The sequence below is a fragment of the Dunckerocampus dactyliophorus genome, chromosome 6 (assembly GCF_027744805.1).
Source record: "Dunckerocampus dactyliophorus isolate RoL2022-P2 chromosome 6, RoL_Ddac_1.1, whole genome shotgun sequence".
NCBI classification, from domain to species: Eukaryota; Metazoa; Chordata; class Actinopteri; order Syngnathiformes; family Syngnathidae; genus Dunckerocampus; species Dunckerocampus dactyliophorus.
Window position 1 is genome coordinate 25,621,706 of NC_072824.1, and position 16,355 is coordinate 25,638,060.

At 40.5% G+C, this 16,355-nt stretch overlaps 2 protein-coding genes across 4 annotated transcripts in view; one reads left to right on the forward strand and one right to left on the reverse strand.

The window, feature by feature from the left end:
- Window positions 1–1,901, reverse strand: part of ldb1b (LIM-domain binding 1b) — a 46,205-nt gene extending 44,304 nt beyond the window's left edge. Inside the window, exon 1 of the mRNA XM_054778783.1 lies at window positions 1,703–1,901. The gene's annotated coding sequence lies outside the window, so the exon portion shown is untranslated. The remainder of the gene's footprint in view (window positions 1–1,702) is intronic.
- On the forward strand, window positions 1,744–16,264 carry LOC129182534 (peroxisome proliferator-activated receptor gamma coactivator-related protein 1-like). 3 transcript variants are annotated; one of them, XM_054778782.1, is made up of 11 exons: window positions 1,744–1,963; window positions 8,167–8,259; window positions 8,350–8,508; window positions 8,637–10,197; window positions 10,275–10,328; window positions 11,710–12,391; window positions 12,474–12,677; window positions 12,747–12,804; window positions 12,901–13,022; window positions 13,108–13,259; window positions 15,214–16,264. In XM_054778782.1, the coding sequence occupies exons 2-11, from the start codon at window positions 8,191–8,193 to the stop codon at window positions 15,309–15,311; spliced, it is 3,159 nt and encodes a 1,052-aa protein (XP_054634757.1). In that variant the 5' UTR covers window positions 1,744–1,963; window positions 8,167–8,190; the 3' UTR covers window positions 15,312–16,264. The 3 variants fall into 3 exon arrangements, with proteins under 3 accessions (XP_054634757.1, XP_054634755.1, XP_054634756.1); XM_054778780.1 differs by lacking the exon at window positions 1,744–1,963 and adding an exon at window positions 5,404–5,518; XM_054778781.1 differs by lacking the exon at window positions 1,744–1,963 and adding an exon at window positions 5,419–5,480.
- The last annotated feature ends 91 nt before the right edge of the window (window positions 16,265–16,355 follow it).

A 16,355-nucleotide genomic window follows, 5' to 3' on the forward strand; every position in this document is an offset into this window, starting at 1 on the left:
CTGGCTAGAAGACATTGCTTTGGGCATTATGATCAGTTAATAGAAATTCACGGAAGATCCAAAAGAATTACACCCGCCTTGCTCCAAGAGGTGGTGGAAAACTTAACCCATGCATGTGAATGAGACACGTTTTGATACGCACCGCCCGCATTCTTTGCACATACGTTGTGGTGCGTTCACGTTGCATTCACGACTAGTTCACAGAAATTATGCATACCACAAATTTTGAACATTTCCAAAATTTTCTTTGCACACTGGCAGCCCCGGACAGTTTATATATTCTTCATACCAGTTAACAACCAATTTACTCCATCCATCTTCTATACTGCTTCTCCTCATTAGGGTAGCGGGGGCATGCTGGAGCCTATCCCAGCTGTTCTTTGGGTACACCCTGGACTGGTCGCCAGCCAATCGCATGGCACATACTTGTATAGACAAACAACCATTCACATTCACACCTATGGACAATTTAGAGTAACCAGTTATCCTCACCTGCATGTTTTTGGAATGTGGGAGGAAGCCGGAGTACCCGGAGAAAACCCACGCACACACTCGGAGAACATGCAAACTCCACACAGAGAATCGAACCCAGGTCTTCCCGATCTCCAGACTGTTACTGTGTTGGCCAACGTGCTAACCACTAGACCACTGTGCGGCCCACCAATTTACTCATTGGCACATAAACTTGACTACCACTGCGCGCAAGTGTAAACTAGGCTTTACTTTTATCCAGTGGTGCGCAGTCAGGGCTAGCAAGGCCTTATAGGGGTGTTAGTTCATGTCTAGAGGGCTCTGATTATGTTAAAAACTGTATTTAGACGGTCGTAAACAGTTTTTTTAATGCTTTAACTATGGAATAATGCCATTTATAAATAAGGCATCCTACTTCATGAAAATTCACATATCACGGTCGCACCTGGAACCAATTAACTGCGATAAACGAGTGATTACTGCAGCTGCTTAGTTAACAGTGTCCATTTCAGAGGATCAGATCCTTTCATGCAAGCAGGCAGCCAATGTTGATCAGCCTTTCTCCACTTTCTGAGCATTTTACAGGGTCGAATTTCACTTAATTTCTCTTGTTCATGTTCCGTTTCTTTAACACACTGCCACTGAGAGGGGCTGCCTCAGATTTGGGAAACATAATGAAGGAAAACAAATCAACCAAAAAGTGATGTTTTCCTTTCTCAGTGTAGCGACGCACGACTACATATTATTCCACCCGCACGTAACTAGTTCTCTTTTTCCTTTTGTACCGTTGTATTAATTTATGGGAGTGTGTCATAACCACAAAATGTTGTAAAATGTGGACCGCCTCTAGTGACAGTCTAAACAATTAAATGCTCTTCCACCAGATTGCCAAAGGTAGATAATTAACCTGTGCATCCACCTGTTGCCATTCATACAACAGAATAAGCCATGGCACGCTTGGTGGTATTCTGTGAGATGTTCTGTGAGACCACATCCGTTTTCCCGTATCAGATACAAGCTAGTCATCAATGTCCAATGTCATTAATGACAAAATTTAAGAAGTTGTGCTTGCATGTTTTAGTATACAAATGATGTGCCTTAGGTTGCTCTGATGCATAAGTCTGCAAAGTCTTATGTAAGGAAAAATAGCCATCTTGTTTGTGTCTCCAGGCTTGTGTCACTATACTGTGTGTTTGTGTGCAGCTGTGAGTCCCCACTCCTTGATTCTCACCTCTCGTTCTGTACTCCGGATGAGCTCCTCCAAGGCTTTTTTCATCGTCTCTGCCTGCATAATCTCTTGTTCTTTCTTTGTTGACCCCTTCCTCTTCTTTTTCTTTTTCTCCCAGGCTTTTAGTTGTTTTCAACAGATGTTCTCTGCGCCACGTGGGAGGGCATTCCTCTTCTTTGACTTGAAGCAAAGAAGAATAAAGCCAGTGTGTCCTGCTTTCCCTGTGGAGAAGGTGTCGAGTTAAAGACCAGAGTGCTTTTGCAGGTCATTGAAGTGTACACAGACACATATTTCATGAAGTCATTGAAGGGGAAAAAAAGTGCTGATGTGGTTGAACATACACAGTTTGTAACACAAGCGGCAACATGACTCCTGAGACCTCACAGGTTCTTCAAACAAGCTCAGAGGGAGTCCTGGTGCAGCGCAAGAGTGATGGAATGAGATACTTTTCCTTATTTTGTTCATCCCCAAAGCAATAAAACCTGTGGAGGTTGATGGAGGAAGGCAAAGTGTCCATTTAAGAGTGAATGTGAGGGTGTATTTTACTCCCCCCCAAAAAATGGTAATATATGACTGTGTGTTGAATGTTGACATGGTTGTTTTGTGTTGAACGCTGCAGTAAGGTGACCCACTTTCACTGAATTCCCCCTCCTCAACACGCACACACACACACACGCTCGTGAACATACTCATACTGCACCCGCAGGAGACTGACGGAGGCTTTGGCCCCATTTCAGACAGTAATGTGTTTTGAGTCTTGTGTGAAATGGGGTGGTGTGTGTGCAAGTGCAGGTGAAGGCAGGTGTAACAGCACAGAGGAATCGAGGGTTTAAAGAAAGAACCATATTGAGACAAAGTGCGAGAAAAATGACGCTCACTAGAAAGAATACCTTTTCCCACCTCCCCTTCTGTGTATGTTGTAATTATGTATTTCAATATAAAAAAAAATAAAACAACAACAACAACAAATGGCCTGGCTCAATGAAAAACTATCCGCACCTTTATCCAGACCTGCACCAAAAGTAAATGTGTGCTTCCCGGATCCAGGCCCTATCCATTCCTGTTGTATTTTTGCATAACACTCCCAACCGCGATGAAGGCAATGAACGGAACACAAGCAACCCATCAACAAAGAATATGAGGAACCTTGTATACAAGGTTATACAAGTGACTATAATTCATTTCCTATTAATCTTGCACAGACGTTGACTCTTTTTACCGCCATGACATTCACGAGAAAGGTCAACCCCTTGCTGGTATGAGTGTGATAACAGGCCAGACACGTGCATCTTCCTCTATGGAAAACAGGGAGATAATACAAGATAGCCATACAAGAACGGAGAACAATTCAATATGTGTACATTGAAACCATGTATTGAATATCTGATTGATATTTGCAGCGAAGAGTTGTCTAGAGTGACCACATCATAAACAAATTTGCAACTTATGAGCTTAAACAGTAGGAGACAATGATGAGACAATGAAAGGGAATATGTGACTTTGAACCCATCTGGTGGAGAAACTATACATTGCAGGCCTAGATAGATGAACATGATCTGTTGTAAATTTACTAAATTAATAATAATTTTTTGAGCAATTCAATGAAATTGGATAATTTCCCACAACGCACTGGATGATCTCTATTGGAACAACAATGAACTGCGGCACAGTGGTTGGGAATCACTGCTCTAGAGTAATGCTGAGTTTCTTTTCTCCGAAAATAAGTTGGGTTTTTTTTTTTGCAGAAAACACATCTGTTTCACTCAAATTAGACAATAGCTTAGAAATATGTGACAATACAGATGACAATTTTTACATTTATGTCTTTTTGTCAAGCGTTGAGATTTCGCACTATGCTTGGCAGCCCTTGAATGCACCATAGTTGCTGAAAGACGCAAAAGTGAAACTTATATAAAACTTCTACAAACTGACTCAGATTCTATCTGTACTTTAGTGGTGCGTACCAATACCTTTTATTGCAAAATTTGATCCGAAATCGGAGGAGAATGTCAACATCAAGTTAGCAGTAGTGTTTTGGGGAGAGCGAGCCGTGTGTCCAAAATACTGTAGCTACGCTGGTGGTCCCGGACGTAACCGAATGTCTACTGTACAGTGGGGAAAATAAGTAATTGATCCTCTGCTGATTTTGTAAGTTTACTCCCTTACAAAGATATGAACAGTGCATTACTTTATGGTAACTTTATTTTATATATATATATATATATATATGTGTGTGTACAGTATTTAAATTTAAGAACACAGAAGGCACTTTAAATCGATAATTATTTTATGTGCACAAACTTTTTTGGAATTAAGTTAAGTACTTATTTGTTTACAATTTTGAACAGCACTGTTTTCAACAGTAATAAATCAGATAGTGATGCTACAGTGCTGTTTTACACCTCATTGTTTTTTCTCTGGTTGAAAAAAAAACCCACTCCACACAGGATAAGTCACTTCAAAAAGGATGAAAAACACTAGTCTGGGGATAGGCCTCTTCAAAATAAATCGTAGTGAACTTGACTGATGCAGTTGTTTTGTAACACAAGCTTGTAAGAAAGGTGACCCATTCATGTTTATTAACCAGCAATTTGGTTCGTTTCACTTCAGCAAAGGTTCTTTAGGTTCATTCTCAGCTCACCTGATTTGGAAGAAGAAATGTAGCCAGCTAGAATTAATGATGCAGGCCTTAATTCTCTTATCTTCGCTACTGATGATGTCTCCATTCCCAATATTCATCACAAAAGAGTTATTTGTCCATTTCAATATAAGCCCACAGGACTTACATGTATTTGTAATGAAGTATTGTCACTTAGTGCTGTGCAGTGAAGTATGAGCCTCTTTGTATGTACACACTAAAAATTTGGGATGAACAGATTCAATTCCAATAGTGATCATATCGATACCAACGAAATATCAATATCACATTGATACTGACGTGATCAGATTGATGTTTTTCAGTTCTCTTCTTCTGTATGTATACTATCACAAATATATATGTGCTTTTTTTGTTGTGTTGGTCATATCGTTACATTGTCTATATTGTTGTATTTACGGATTGTTGTTTTTTTTAACTCAGGGAATACGTTCTTGTCCATGGGACAGCTTTGGGGGCCAAATGGTTTGAATGAAAGCCAATTATTTTGACGAAGGAATGAGCATGATTTTGTTGATATAGTTACACTGTATTACATTGTTGTATTTTTATGTTGTTAAATTGTCCCCAAATGAGTTTGTTGATCTTTCCTGCCTAAAATTTCTGTCCTTTTTTTTTTTTAAATCCCTATTAACTTGGAGTATCGGTATCAACGCAGCAACATTGGCTCTATAATTACATTATTAGGATTGATACCAAAATTTACAGTAGGCTACAGTATCACCGAATTCTAGTGGAATTGTGATATCTGCAAATGGTCGCTAGATGTCACTTTACATAAAATGAAACATCCATATGCATTAGAAGTGCAATGGTAAATGGTGTATACGTCTAGCTTATTTCTCATAACACGAGAAGACATGTTGTCAGAATAAGACCAAAGCGATCAAAAATTGTATTTCATAGCAAATAACAAGAGTATGAGCAGAAAATGGATAGTAAAAAAGACCTGACCTAGGGTCGGATTCCTGGTCTTCGCCTGACACGCTGTCCTTGCCAAACTGCTCTCAGGTCAGCCACCTCTTCTCGCGCGCTGCCTGTGACCACGTGTCCCTACCAAGACTGCCATGTGGAGCAGCAAGATGGCGACACAGTGGAGCTGCATAGACGAGGCTTTAAATACCGGTAACGTGGACTTCCTGAGCACTGTCACCCCGTGTCAGGTACCGTTTCGCCATTTAAGCTTCTCTGTTGCTCAAAAGGGAGAATGGAGGATGTTTTGGGGGCCATGATAGGGGTCGTTTCATTGGCACATGCTTGCGGGCGACACGTGGCTGAGGCAGTAGAATGAGGTTATCGATGATCTGGTAGCTGCACCTCAAATCGTCCATCTTGTCATAAGTATACGTATGTGAGATGTCAATTAATGCGAAGGACATGAAAACCTCACCGAAACCAGGAGTAGACTGCTGACAACGAAGTAGTAGTACAAGATGTTCTGGCTCGACTTCATTCTCTGTGCTGCTCACTCTCCGACTCATCGACCACTGTCGTTCGTCATTTTACACTAGAAATGTAATCTTTCATAAGAGCTTGTAATTATAAGTACTAGTAACACATTAGGGTGTCCATTTTAATTGTTAACACGGGTTTAGATCCTCTTCTCAATATAATTGTGACTCCTATCACATAACATGTCACACTTGCCGAATCTAAATGCACACATTGACACTAAATGTTAAACGATCGTAGTAAACGTCGTCAGAGTAAAGCAACAGTTTTGACAAATCTGTTTTTACGTTTAGTTTCGCCGCTGTGTTAAAACTCGTCTTCCTTCCTTTACTTCCGGTTGGGATTTCTAACGGAAACTAGAGTTGGGCGAATCGATACAAGGGTAGAATTTTTATCAGATCGATATTAGCGCGATGATTGTCGATATTTTTTCGTTCTCTTGAGTATATCAGTATATCTGTAAATATCAGGTTTTTTGTTGTGTTCAAATAAACTGCTAAAAAAAAAACCAATAAGGGGAACACTTAATCAGTAACAATGTCAGTCACACTTCTGTGGAAGCAGCACAGATTGACAATCAATTTCACATGCTGTTGTGCAAATGGAATAGACGACAGGTGGACAGCAAGACATAATAAATTAGATTTACATGGATAGTTTTTGTGTGATTTTGTTGTCAGCACTTTCAACTATGTAAAGAACGAAGTATTTAATAAGAATATTTCATTCATTCAGATTTAGGATGTGTTATTTTAGTGTTCCTTTTATTTTTGAGCAGTGTACAGTCATGAAAAAAATGATTAGACCACCCTTGTTTCTTCAGTTTGTTGTTCATTTTAATGCATGATACAACTAAAGGTACTTTTGTTTGGACAAATATAACGATGGCAAGAAAAATAGCTCATAAGAGCACATATTTTTTTTGGCAGTACAATGCTATAGCTATTCATGTAAGAATGTAAGTGATTCTGATGATTATCAAGAAAACCATGCAAGTTACTAGATACCAGCTCTTAAATTAAACTCTTATGAGCTACATTTGTTATCATCACTATATTTGTCCAAACAAACAGGCATTAAAATGGATCAATAAACTGAAGAAACAAGGGCGGTCTAATCACTTTTTCCATGACGGTATATTGTGTATATTTATATATCGTTAACAAATTCTATACCGTAATTAGTTATTGGATAGGATAGAGTGGGGGCTTAGGAGGGCAAAACACCAAAGGATTTGAATTATTGTTTGTTTTTGTGCATTTTTTTTGTTGAACTATTGAGTTTATTTTGTGCAAATAATGGTATGTAATAAATTGTACCATTTGTTGGTATTGTTACATCATCTTGTATTGTTGCATTAAATTGTTCACAAACACATGTGTTGAAACGAATATTTGTTTGCCTGAACTCATTCTATGAACTTGAAAAATGGCCAAAGTAAATAGTGTCTGCGATAGTGGTCCTGTGATTGCTTGGTATCAGAGCGATACCAACATTGTTTGTCGTCGTCGTCCTCCTCCTGTAGGTGTATCAAATGTTATTGACTACTAGTATGACAGCTTAGTAATCACCACCTTTTCCCTGTCAGCGTTTTGTCTTTAGTTTATTAAGCCAACAACGAAGGAGAGGCACATTATATTTAAAAAATGTCTCTTGCCAATCCAATACACGGGTGACACAATAAATTGAGCAAGCTGACCGTGATTAGCGTTGCAAAGGGGAAGCCATTCAAGTAAAAGGCTGTCTTTGGTCGTGGACGAAGCAGATATCCTAACAATGTGAGCCTGGTTTGTTGCATTCCGATGTTTTCTTGGCTTTATCACATCAAAATAATCTTATATTGAGTGTTTTAGGAGGCCTTCCCAGTAACTTGAAGACTTAAGAATATGCAGCTCAACCTGTTTTTCTTTATAAAGTCAGGGTGCGTTCACACTTGGAGCGTGGCACTCTGGTCCGGATCAAAAATTTGAAAAAAGATGCTATGTGGTCACTTCAGTGTGGTTTGGTAAGCGTTGACGTTTGTATTTTTGTCAGAGGACCAAATAATGCTGATTTAAGCAGATGCGTAAAGTCACGCCTCGCTTGGACATTGCATGCGATGTGTATGTCTTTTGGGATACATACTATTGTAGGAGGACCTGGTGGAATTTTTACCAGCTGAGATGTAAAGAAGAGGATATACATAATGTAAAAATGTCAATGGTATGTTTAACCTTAGCAGAGCAAACTGACAAGTGTTCATTTTAAGTGGAACAAAAGTGACAAGTGTGAATGAACCCCTGTGTTAGTTAGAGGTGTTTTTTTTTTATTATTCCTGTGGTAGTTACATCCGTTCATATCATTGTCCATATGTTGACAGATTGAGCCATGCAGTGGGGAGGACATGGACCCACAGTCCTGTGTGGAACACTCCATCCTGGCCATTTTTGAGGACTCCCCTGTATCATCAGAGGTCAGAGTGCAAATCCATACAAGCAACAATACCTCTGAAGAGCATGCTGGATGGTATCATTTTCCAACTGTCCTGTCCTTTGTCCCACAGGACACAAGGCAAGCGGAGGAAGAGAACGAGACCTTGCTGTCTGCATTAAGTCAAATGTTGGACTGTGTGGAGGATGACGTCAGCAGCACTCTTTCTCCCTTCGACACCCTGCCAGATACCAAACTTCTCACCTATCAGCAATGTGGGAACAGGACAACGGTGGGTGCACCAGCACCAAATCTATCTGTGGCGATTTGCTCGCCACAAGTAAATTAATGTATGGGAAACACTGGGATTCTCTCATGCAATATCAAAACATTCTTTTCCATTTACCTCGCTCTCTCCAGGATGAAGCACCCTTGGCTGACAAACTCATACCAAAAGCCGAATCCCCAAGTTTGATCTGGATAAAGAAGGGTGATGCAGGCAAAGAAGAAAAGAGCAAAGTCACCAGACTGCAGCCAGTGTCTCGACAACAAAGTCAGACATTGTCTCGAGCCCAAAATAAGAAAGGAGAAAATGAAGTGGAGGTCTTCACTTCTTCCTCCCTGGTCAACTTGGTGAAACTCATGCACCCCTACTGCCTTAAAGTGCACGTTGAGGAGGAGGTGGGCAACGACCGACATAGCGCAGCTGAACTATCACTTTCGTCGTGGGACAAACTGGAGAGGAAACACGAGATATTCTCCCAGGAAGAAGTGTGGAAGTATGAGAAGCCCACTGGAGACAGCGATGAAGAGATAAATGTTGTATCTGATGATGAGACACCCCTGAAAGGGCCAAAGGAGGATGTAAAAAAAGACAGCGACACCCTGCGAAAAAGCGCACTGCTGAACGGCAACTCATCTAGAGTTTTGTTCCCCAGGGCAAAGAAAAGAGTGAGCTTTGGTCCTGTTCATGTGGCGTCATTTGAGCAGTCAGTGGAATCTGCATTCAACAAGATAAATCTCCCCAGTGTAGCCAGTGCAGATACACTAAACCATACTGAAGCACTCAAAAGTTCAGCTGATGCAGAACCCACAGCACCGTCTTCAGAAGTCGGTCACAAGGCTGAGGAACCACTGCTAAAAAGTCAAGTGAAAGCCAAATCGCTAAGCCTCCATGAGTACAGGCAGTTGAGGCAAAAAAGGCAGCCTCTTGCGGAGAAGCAGGGGAACTACACCACCAAGTGGCCCTCTCTTCCCGAGCTCCCCAAAGAACTGACCCCAATTCTCTGTTCACATGGACAGAGACAGAACCTCTGTGGGCCAAACTGGTCCAGACTCAGCACTTCTCAACCCCAAGGAGCTACACACAAGACATCATGTCACACACTTCACCCAGTAGAGAAGACAACACCGTTTTCTGTTCGGTGTTGTGGATTCAAATCTCTGCAAACTGTATCTGAAACCTTCTCACCTCATAGTCCGCTGCCAGACAAGCTCACTCACACTGCTGTTTATGGACCTGGAAGCAAAAAAAGTCTACTACACAATCGAACAGTGCTCACCACTGATCCCCCAAACCCTGTGTTACTCCCCTTGTCTGTTACGCTGCCCCCAGCCTCATCCAATCCTCACTCACCAGTGTCCAATGTCGAATCCACAGTCCCCACAATACCAACATCCCCTGTTGAACCTCAGTCACGTCAGGAAGTTGTGAGCAAGTTCAGTGAGAAAACCACACCGTGCCCCATCGTGCTTCAAGCCAGATCCAGTTCAGAGTGCAGGAAACCACATGACATCGTTGTTCCAAAGATGGGTCAGTTAACAAATCCAGATGCATTTACTTGTGAACCCACGCCATCATACCACAGTCAGCCGGTCAAGGAGGAATTAGCAGAGGTTCCCTGCACATGTTCCCCCCTTGAGGTACCACTACCGTCACTGCAGCTTGCAATTACAGAGAAAACCACTGCAGCTGTGTCAGGTACAGACACATAAACGCAAATTCAACACAAGTAATCAATAAAAAGAATGACCTATTGTTTGTCTGTTCCATTACAGGGATAGAGGCCTCTGATCTTACCAGCTTGTTGGAACAGTTTGAGGAGAAACAAGGTGAGTGATTACTGGCAAATTTATTTATATATATATATATATATATATATATATATATATATATAGTATGTAAAAAATATACAGTGTTCCCTCGTTTATCACAGGAGATAGGTTCCCTAAATAGCCCGCAATAAGCGGAATCCGCAAAGTAGCCACTTCATTTTTTTTTTTTACAATGATTATATATGTTTTAAGGCTGTTTCTCAGGCAAGCATGAAAATGTAATCACATTTAGCTCTTGTTTAAACACTCAATGAAGTTCAAACCTTCATTTGAATTTTAATGAACAACCTACAGGTAAGACACAAGAAATTATTAAGTCACTCACGTGTGTTTTTTCTCCTGTGACATGTGCCTTTTCGTCCTGGCGCCGTTTTTGTATCCTTGTTAAAACGTATTGCTGCAGTCCTCCTCCTTCGAACCGAAGTTTCATTATAAGCTAGCAAGCAAGCTAGCGATGACACAGGAGACACGCAGGGTGGCACGAAGGAGATTGGCAGTAGAGCATTGTCAATAAATCAGGATGCAGAAAACAATGGGCGGTGTAGATGGACGAGGGAGGGAAGAGAGACACTCAACTTCCCACAATGTAACTCTTCTTAAAGGGCCAGGCTCGGCTTGTAACAGTGTTCATATGCTGTAATATTTTTTTTTTTTTTAAAGAAGTACAAAAAAACCCCATAAAATTAACTCCTAAGTCACTCAAACGGACACAAAAACACAAAATACAGTAATAAAACACTAAATGCAAGAATTAAATGAAACGGTAATAAAATATAATGACAAATAAAAAGTAACACAAAATAAAAGCCAAAGTATTAGCAACCCTTCCATCTCAATAATAAGACCGCTACAATGACAAGTTATTATTGCTTTCATAGCAGCAGATCCTTTTAACATGCTCAAGGAGACTGGAGCAACCTGGCAGTTATGTATAGTGTTAAAGAGTCCTGACTGTATGTGCGTGTCGGTGCGGGAGGACAGGACAGTTGAGTTTGCTGATGGTGTTTTCGCACGGTTTGGTTGATCATCTCCTGGTGTTTTGGCACGGTTTGGCTGATCATCTCCTGGTCATTCTTATACCGTCCAGGTAGACGTTACAATACGATCTTTATCCTGTGTAGTGGATTCTTCTGCTCTAACTAGTTCTCAAGACTATCACGTGTTTACGGACCAAAACGTATTTATTTACTCATTTATGGGAGCGTGTATGTAAGCACGAAAGGCCGTAAACCGATGACCACCTGTATTCTTTATAATCCCTAATAGATTAAAGGCTAAATTGGTCCTTAAAAAAGTGAAGCCCCCAATTTTGAACGGAATAATTTGTGTACAAATAATAATGTGCACATCTGACCTGTTGTCGTTGTTTGTTCTGCAGCAAAAGAGGGTGAGCCACATCCTGAACTTGAGCACATGGGCAACACTGGAAATGCTGTTAATACGGAATGTGAACCTGTCAAACTTTCATACACAAGATTAACAAAAACTGCCACGACTGCGTCAGATCCCGAAAGAAAGCTGGAAGATGTGGTTATCCCTGAACCCCTCGGTACTGAAATCATCCTCAGCACTCAGGAAACTCTCACTCGAAGATGGAAAACCATTCCATCCAAGACCATTCAGATCATTGAGCCTCGCCCTCTGCTAGCCAGGAGAACAAACAATTTAGAGCTTTCTGCATCTCCTCACACATCTCCATCAGTGGCTGCAGATCATGACTACTGCATGCCTGTGGATCATTTGCATACAAAAGCCTCGCCCACTCTTCTCAGGAATATCCATAAAACCACTCGTCACGTTGAGGAGACCACCTCCTCTGTTGAATACAAACAAGCTTCCATCAGGAAATTTGATGATGCGATATACCAGTCATCTTCATCCACATGCACAGATGTATTGGATGGATGTGCTCCTTCATGTACTCCACTCACACCTCCACCCAGCCCCCCAAGCAGAGGACGAGAGAAGAGAAGGTATCGGAGAAGATCACCTATGTCAGACAGCTCCCGTTCTTCTTCGTCATCCTCCAGTTCAGCATCCTGCTCCCCAAAAAGACAAAGGTAGTCACGTTTATTTCCTCTCTTAGTTGATCATTTTATGCCTAATGTCATTTTCAATAAGTCTGTCTGTGTGTGTGCACAGGTTCAATCACAAGCGCTCAGGCAGCAGGTCATGGTCATCATCCCCTTCTCGCTCCGTCTCCCGTTCCCCACCTCGGCAGCACAAGCTGTCTTCCACACGTTTAAGATATAGCAGGTCAAGGTCCCCATCTTGGTCTCGGTCCCGGTCCAGGTCCCCGTCTCCCTTCTCACGGGCTTGTCGTAACCACAGGAGAGACGTTTACAGGTCAGTCTGCAAATGGGAATTTTTCACACTTCCAGTCAGTCGTAAAAACTAGAACGACATCTTCAACAGAGAGTCCCGCAAGCTGAAGAGGGAGAAGGAGGCGAGGATTCAGAAGTTAAAAGCTATTGTGAGTACATTATCGTCATGTCAGCCGATGGTACGTTTTTGTGCTTGTTAGCTGTGCAACAATTGATGAGCCCGCATCTAAAATCTTCTTCCATAGGATGAGCGCCGAGTGGTATACGTGGGCCGCATCCGCAGATCCATGACACATGATGAACTGCGAGAGCGCTTTTCTCAGTTTGGAGAGGTGGAGTGTGTGTCGCTGCACTTTAGAGATAAAGGGTAGGTACACAGCAAGTTCATCTTTTTCAGTCTACTGTCAGTACATGTTTAGTAGGATTAAAATTCTACGTTTTGGATTCTGCAGTGACCATTATGGCTTTGTCACATTCTACAACATGGAGAATGCGTTTGCAGCCATTGATAATGGAGGAAAATTAAGAAGGCCAGATGAGCTGCCCTTCGACATCTGCTTTGGTGGAAGAAGACAGTTTTGTAATTCCAATTATGCAGATCTAGGTGAGAGGCCAACAAAGCCATGTACAGTGGAACCGTTTGGACACAAGCCCTTACGGAACCTCAACTAATGATTACTTCAAATTTCAAAGAAATGTTCCTATAGGAAATAATGGAAACAGAAATCATTCTTCCAGGGTCAAAGTATTACCAGCAGAAAACCTTTTAATAATCGTACACACAATGTTTGAAGTAACGTTTCCACATTCTTAACTGTCACACAAGTGTACTCCGTCTTAACACGACAAGCAACATCGTGGAAAGTGCTTGGCATCAGAGATGCACCTCACATATCCCATTTTTATATTTTTTGAAAGAAGTTAACCATTGTAAAACATAACAATAAAACAATGAATCTTTACTTTGTCAGCAAGTGACGCTATTTATTGTTACGGTGGAGGATGGAGCATTGAGACCAAACAGTCTTACTGCTTTGAGTTCTGTCCCACTCACATCACGCAACTTTGGGTATGCAGTTGTCCCTCGCTACATCGCGGTTTGAACATTGCTCCTGCACTCTATCACGTTTTTTTTTCAAACTTTAATTCATGGAGAAATGATCACTGTTTGATTGACTATGGCCTATTATTAGTCGAAAACTATACATGTTTAAGCAAATTGTACAGATTTTTGCCCAAATTAAACATTTTCAAGCATAAAAATCGCTAAACGCACTGAAATACAAATAAACTGTACAGTATAAGCCATTAAGATCACAACTTTATCTGTATCATATTTAGTATTCTACACTGGTCACCAAGTGTCAGTAACTGTTCGGTGAGACCACCACCAAAGCTCCACACTTGAACAAACGGCTTTTATTGCAGGTTAATTATCTCAAAACAGGAAGAATATTAATAACATAATAATAATCATAATAGTAAGACGGGCTACTGTTGCAGCCTTAGCCCACAACAAGCTCTAAAACTTAACTCTGAACCCCCGACGTCACTTCCTGTCCGCCATCAATTCTGCTCCCCTACAATGTAAACTGTTTTAAATGGCTTATTTTCTCTGATTGTACCTACTATATTGGGCAAATGTAAAGGTGGCTATATGGGTGTCATTTCATCTCTAGATGACTCTAATAATGTTTACAACATTCAAAATACGTTTTTTAAACAGGTTGTCTATGCCATAACTATGAACATGTTCCATTTATAAAGAAGGAATCTTACTTTGCGGAAATTCATTCATCGCGGTGGAGTCTGGAACGAATTAATCACGATAAACGAGTCATTACTGTACAGTCGAAGATTCTGTTTTTGACGACAATTTTGGCTAAATTTGGTCCCAGTTTTTGTACACGTCTCGGTTTTCGTATACGACAAAACACGCGAAGCAAAGTAGTCCGTTTGCCGACATTTCGTGCAATCGAGCGCCCAAACAAAGCATCGGTGACTCAGTCTCCGTTTGTTTGTCGTTGCGTGAGCATCACCCAGTGCGTTCATTTGAAACGCTTTGTGAAATCCGTTATTTTTCCTACTTTTATTTTGTGTTACTGCAAAATAACCCACCATGGGACCAAAAAAAGTTGCCCGTGCCAGCACTTTGATAAAGAAGGCAAGAAACACTATTGAAGTCCAGAAAGAACTTCTCGCAAAATACAAATTTTTATTTGTGTGTCTCTGGAACGGATTAATTGGATTCATATTATTTTTGGGGGGAAAAATTGGAAGCTTTTTGGAATGGAAACCAAGGTTATACTGTATTATTTTCACACACTTGTTGAGGCTGTCCAGAAAGTAGCCAAAACACTCAAGAGTTCATCCTTTATGGGTAATTTGCTAATGTGAGGCCTGATGGCGGTTTAAACCGACAAGTATTTTTGACCGCAGATGAATAATTTTTCTAATATGTTAGTCAGATTTTGAATTAACTTGAAAGGCTCCACTGCAGATTATTACAGAAGAAGTTACCATTTACATTTATTTTTCTGTTTAACTTTGTTCCTCAGATGCAAGCGGGGATGCAGATCTGTCTCCAGCTAAGAGCAGGTTTCAGGAGCTTGACTTTGATTCGTTACTGAAACGAGCCCAAAGAGGACGGAGGTAGCAGAGCTGATGGGCGGAGAAGAAAAAAGAAGAGAGAACCTCAGAGCTTTTTGCTCGCACTGATGTAGCAAACTTTTGTATGTTTACTTTTTTCCCCCCATGTATCACCTCTTGTTGTACTTGTGTATCGCATTCATCACAGCATGCATTATTAGTGGAGCCTTCTCAAAAACATTTGTTGCATTCTATAATTGAAAATGTCTATGGAATATAAAAGCTTTTTATTGGTTACCTCAACATTTGGTTTATTTTTATGGCAAAATGCACCCTTAGCACTGTGCATTCTTGTGAATATTTTGCACTGTATTTTAAATTTCTGCTTTTACCATTGGCAACCTGTTTTTTTTTTTTTTTACAATTCCAATTTAGATTTTTTTCCCGGTGTACGCATGCAGTACACTGCTGTTAGGCGGTTTACAATGTTGTAGTACGGTGTATTTACCTTTTTGAAGGCTGCGTGGGGCCACTTTGATACATTTTGTACGTCAATGAAAGAAGGCAAAATAGTGTAATTAATAATATACATCAATAATGAATTCATTTTATTTTTACGATATGCCCGTGGTGGATTGATAATATCGATGGCATTTATACCAAATCCGTACAGGATTGGTATTAGGGTGATGACAGGATAATTTTTCAGTTCTCTTAAATTTTACATTTTATATTCATATATTCTGAAATTGTTCATAAATAAGTTTGTTGACATTTTTTTGTTTGCATGAAGTTTTGTCCTGTGTTTTATTCTGATGAGAATCATACTCAACAATTTAAAAGCAAAATGATACAATGATCTTGAAAATTTTCAAGTGAAAAGTATCAGTATCAGCAATAATACTGCCCCCAGTACTTGGTATTGCAACGATAACAAAATTTACAGTATGAACTCTACTGTGTTTCTAGTTTTACTCACTTTGAAATAACTTTTTCCTGGTTGCACATTGGGTAAATACATTTTCCCAACAAATAAAGGCGGAGGAAGGAAAACTGTCCGCTGTATATACTGTATGTATTTACTTTCAGCGTGAACATTTCAGGTGATGTG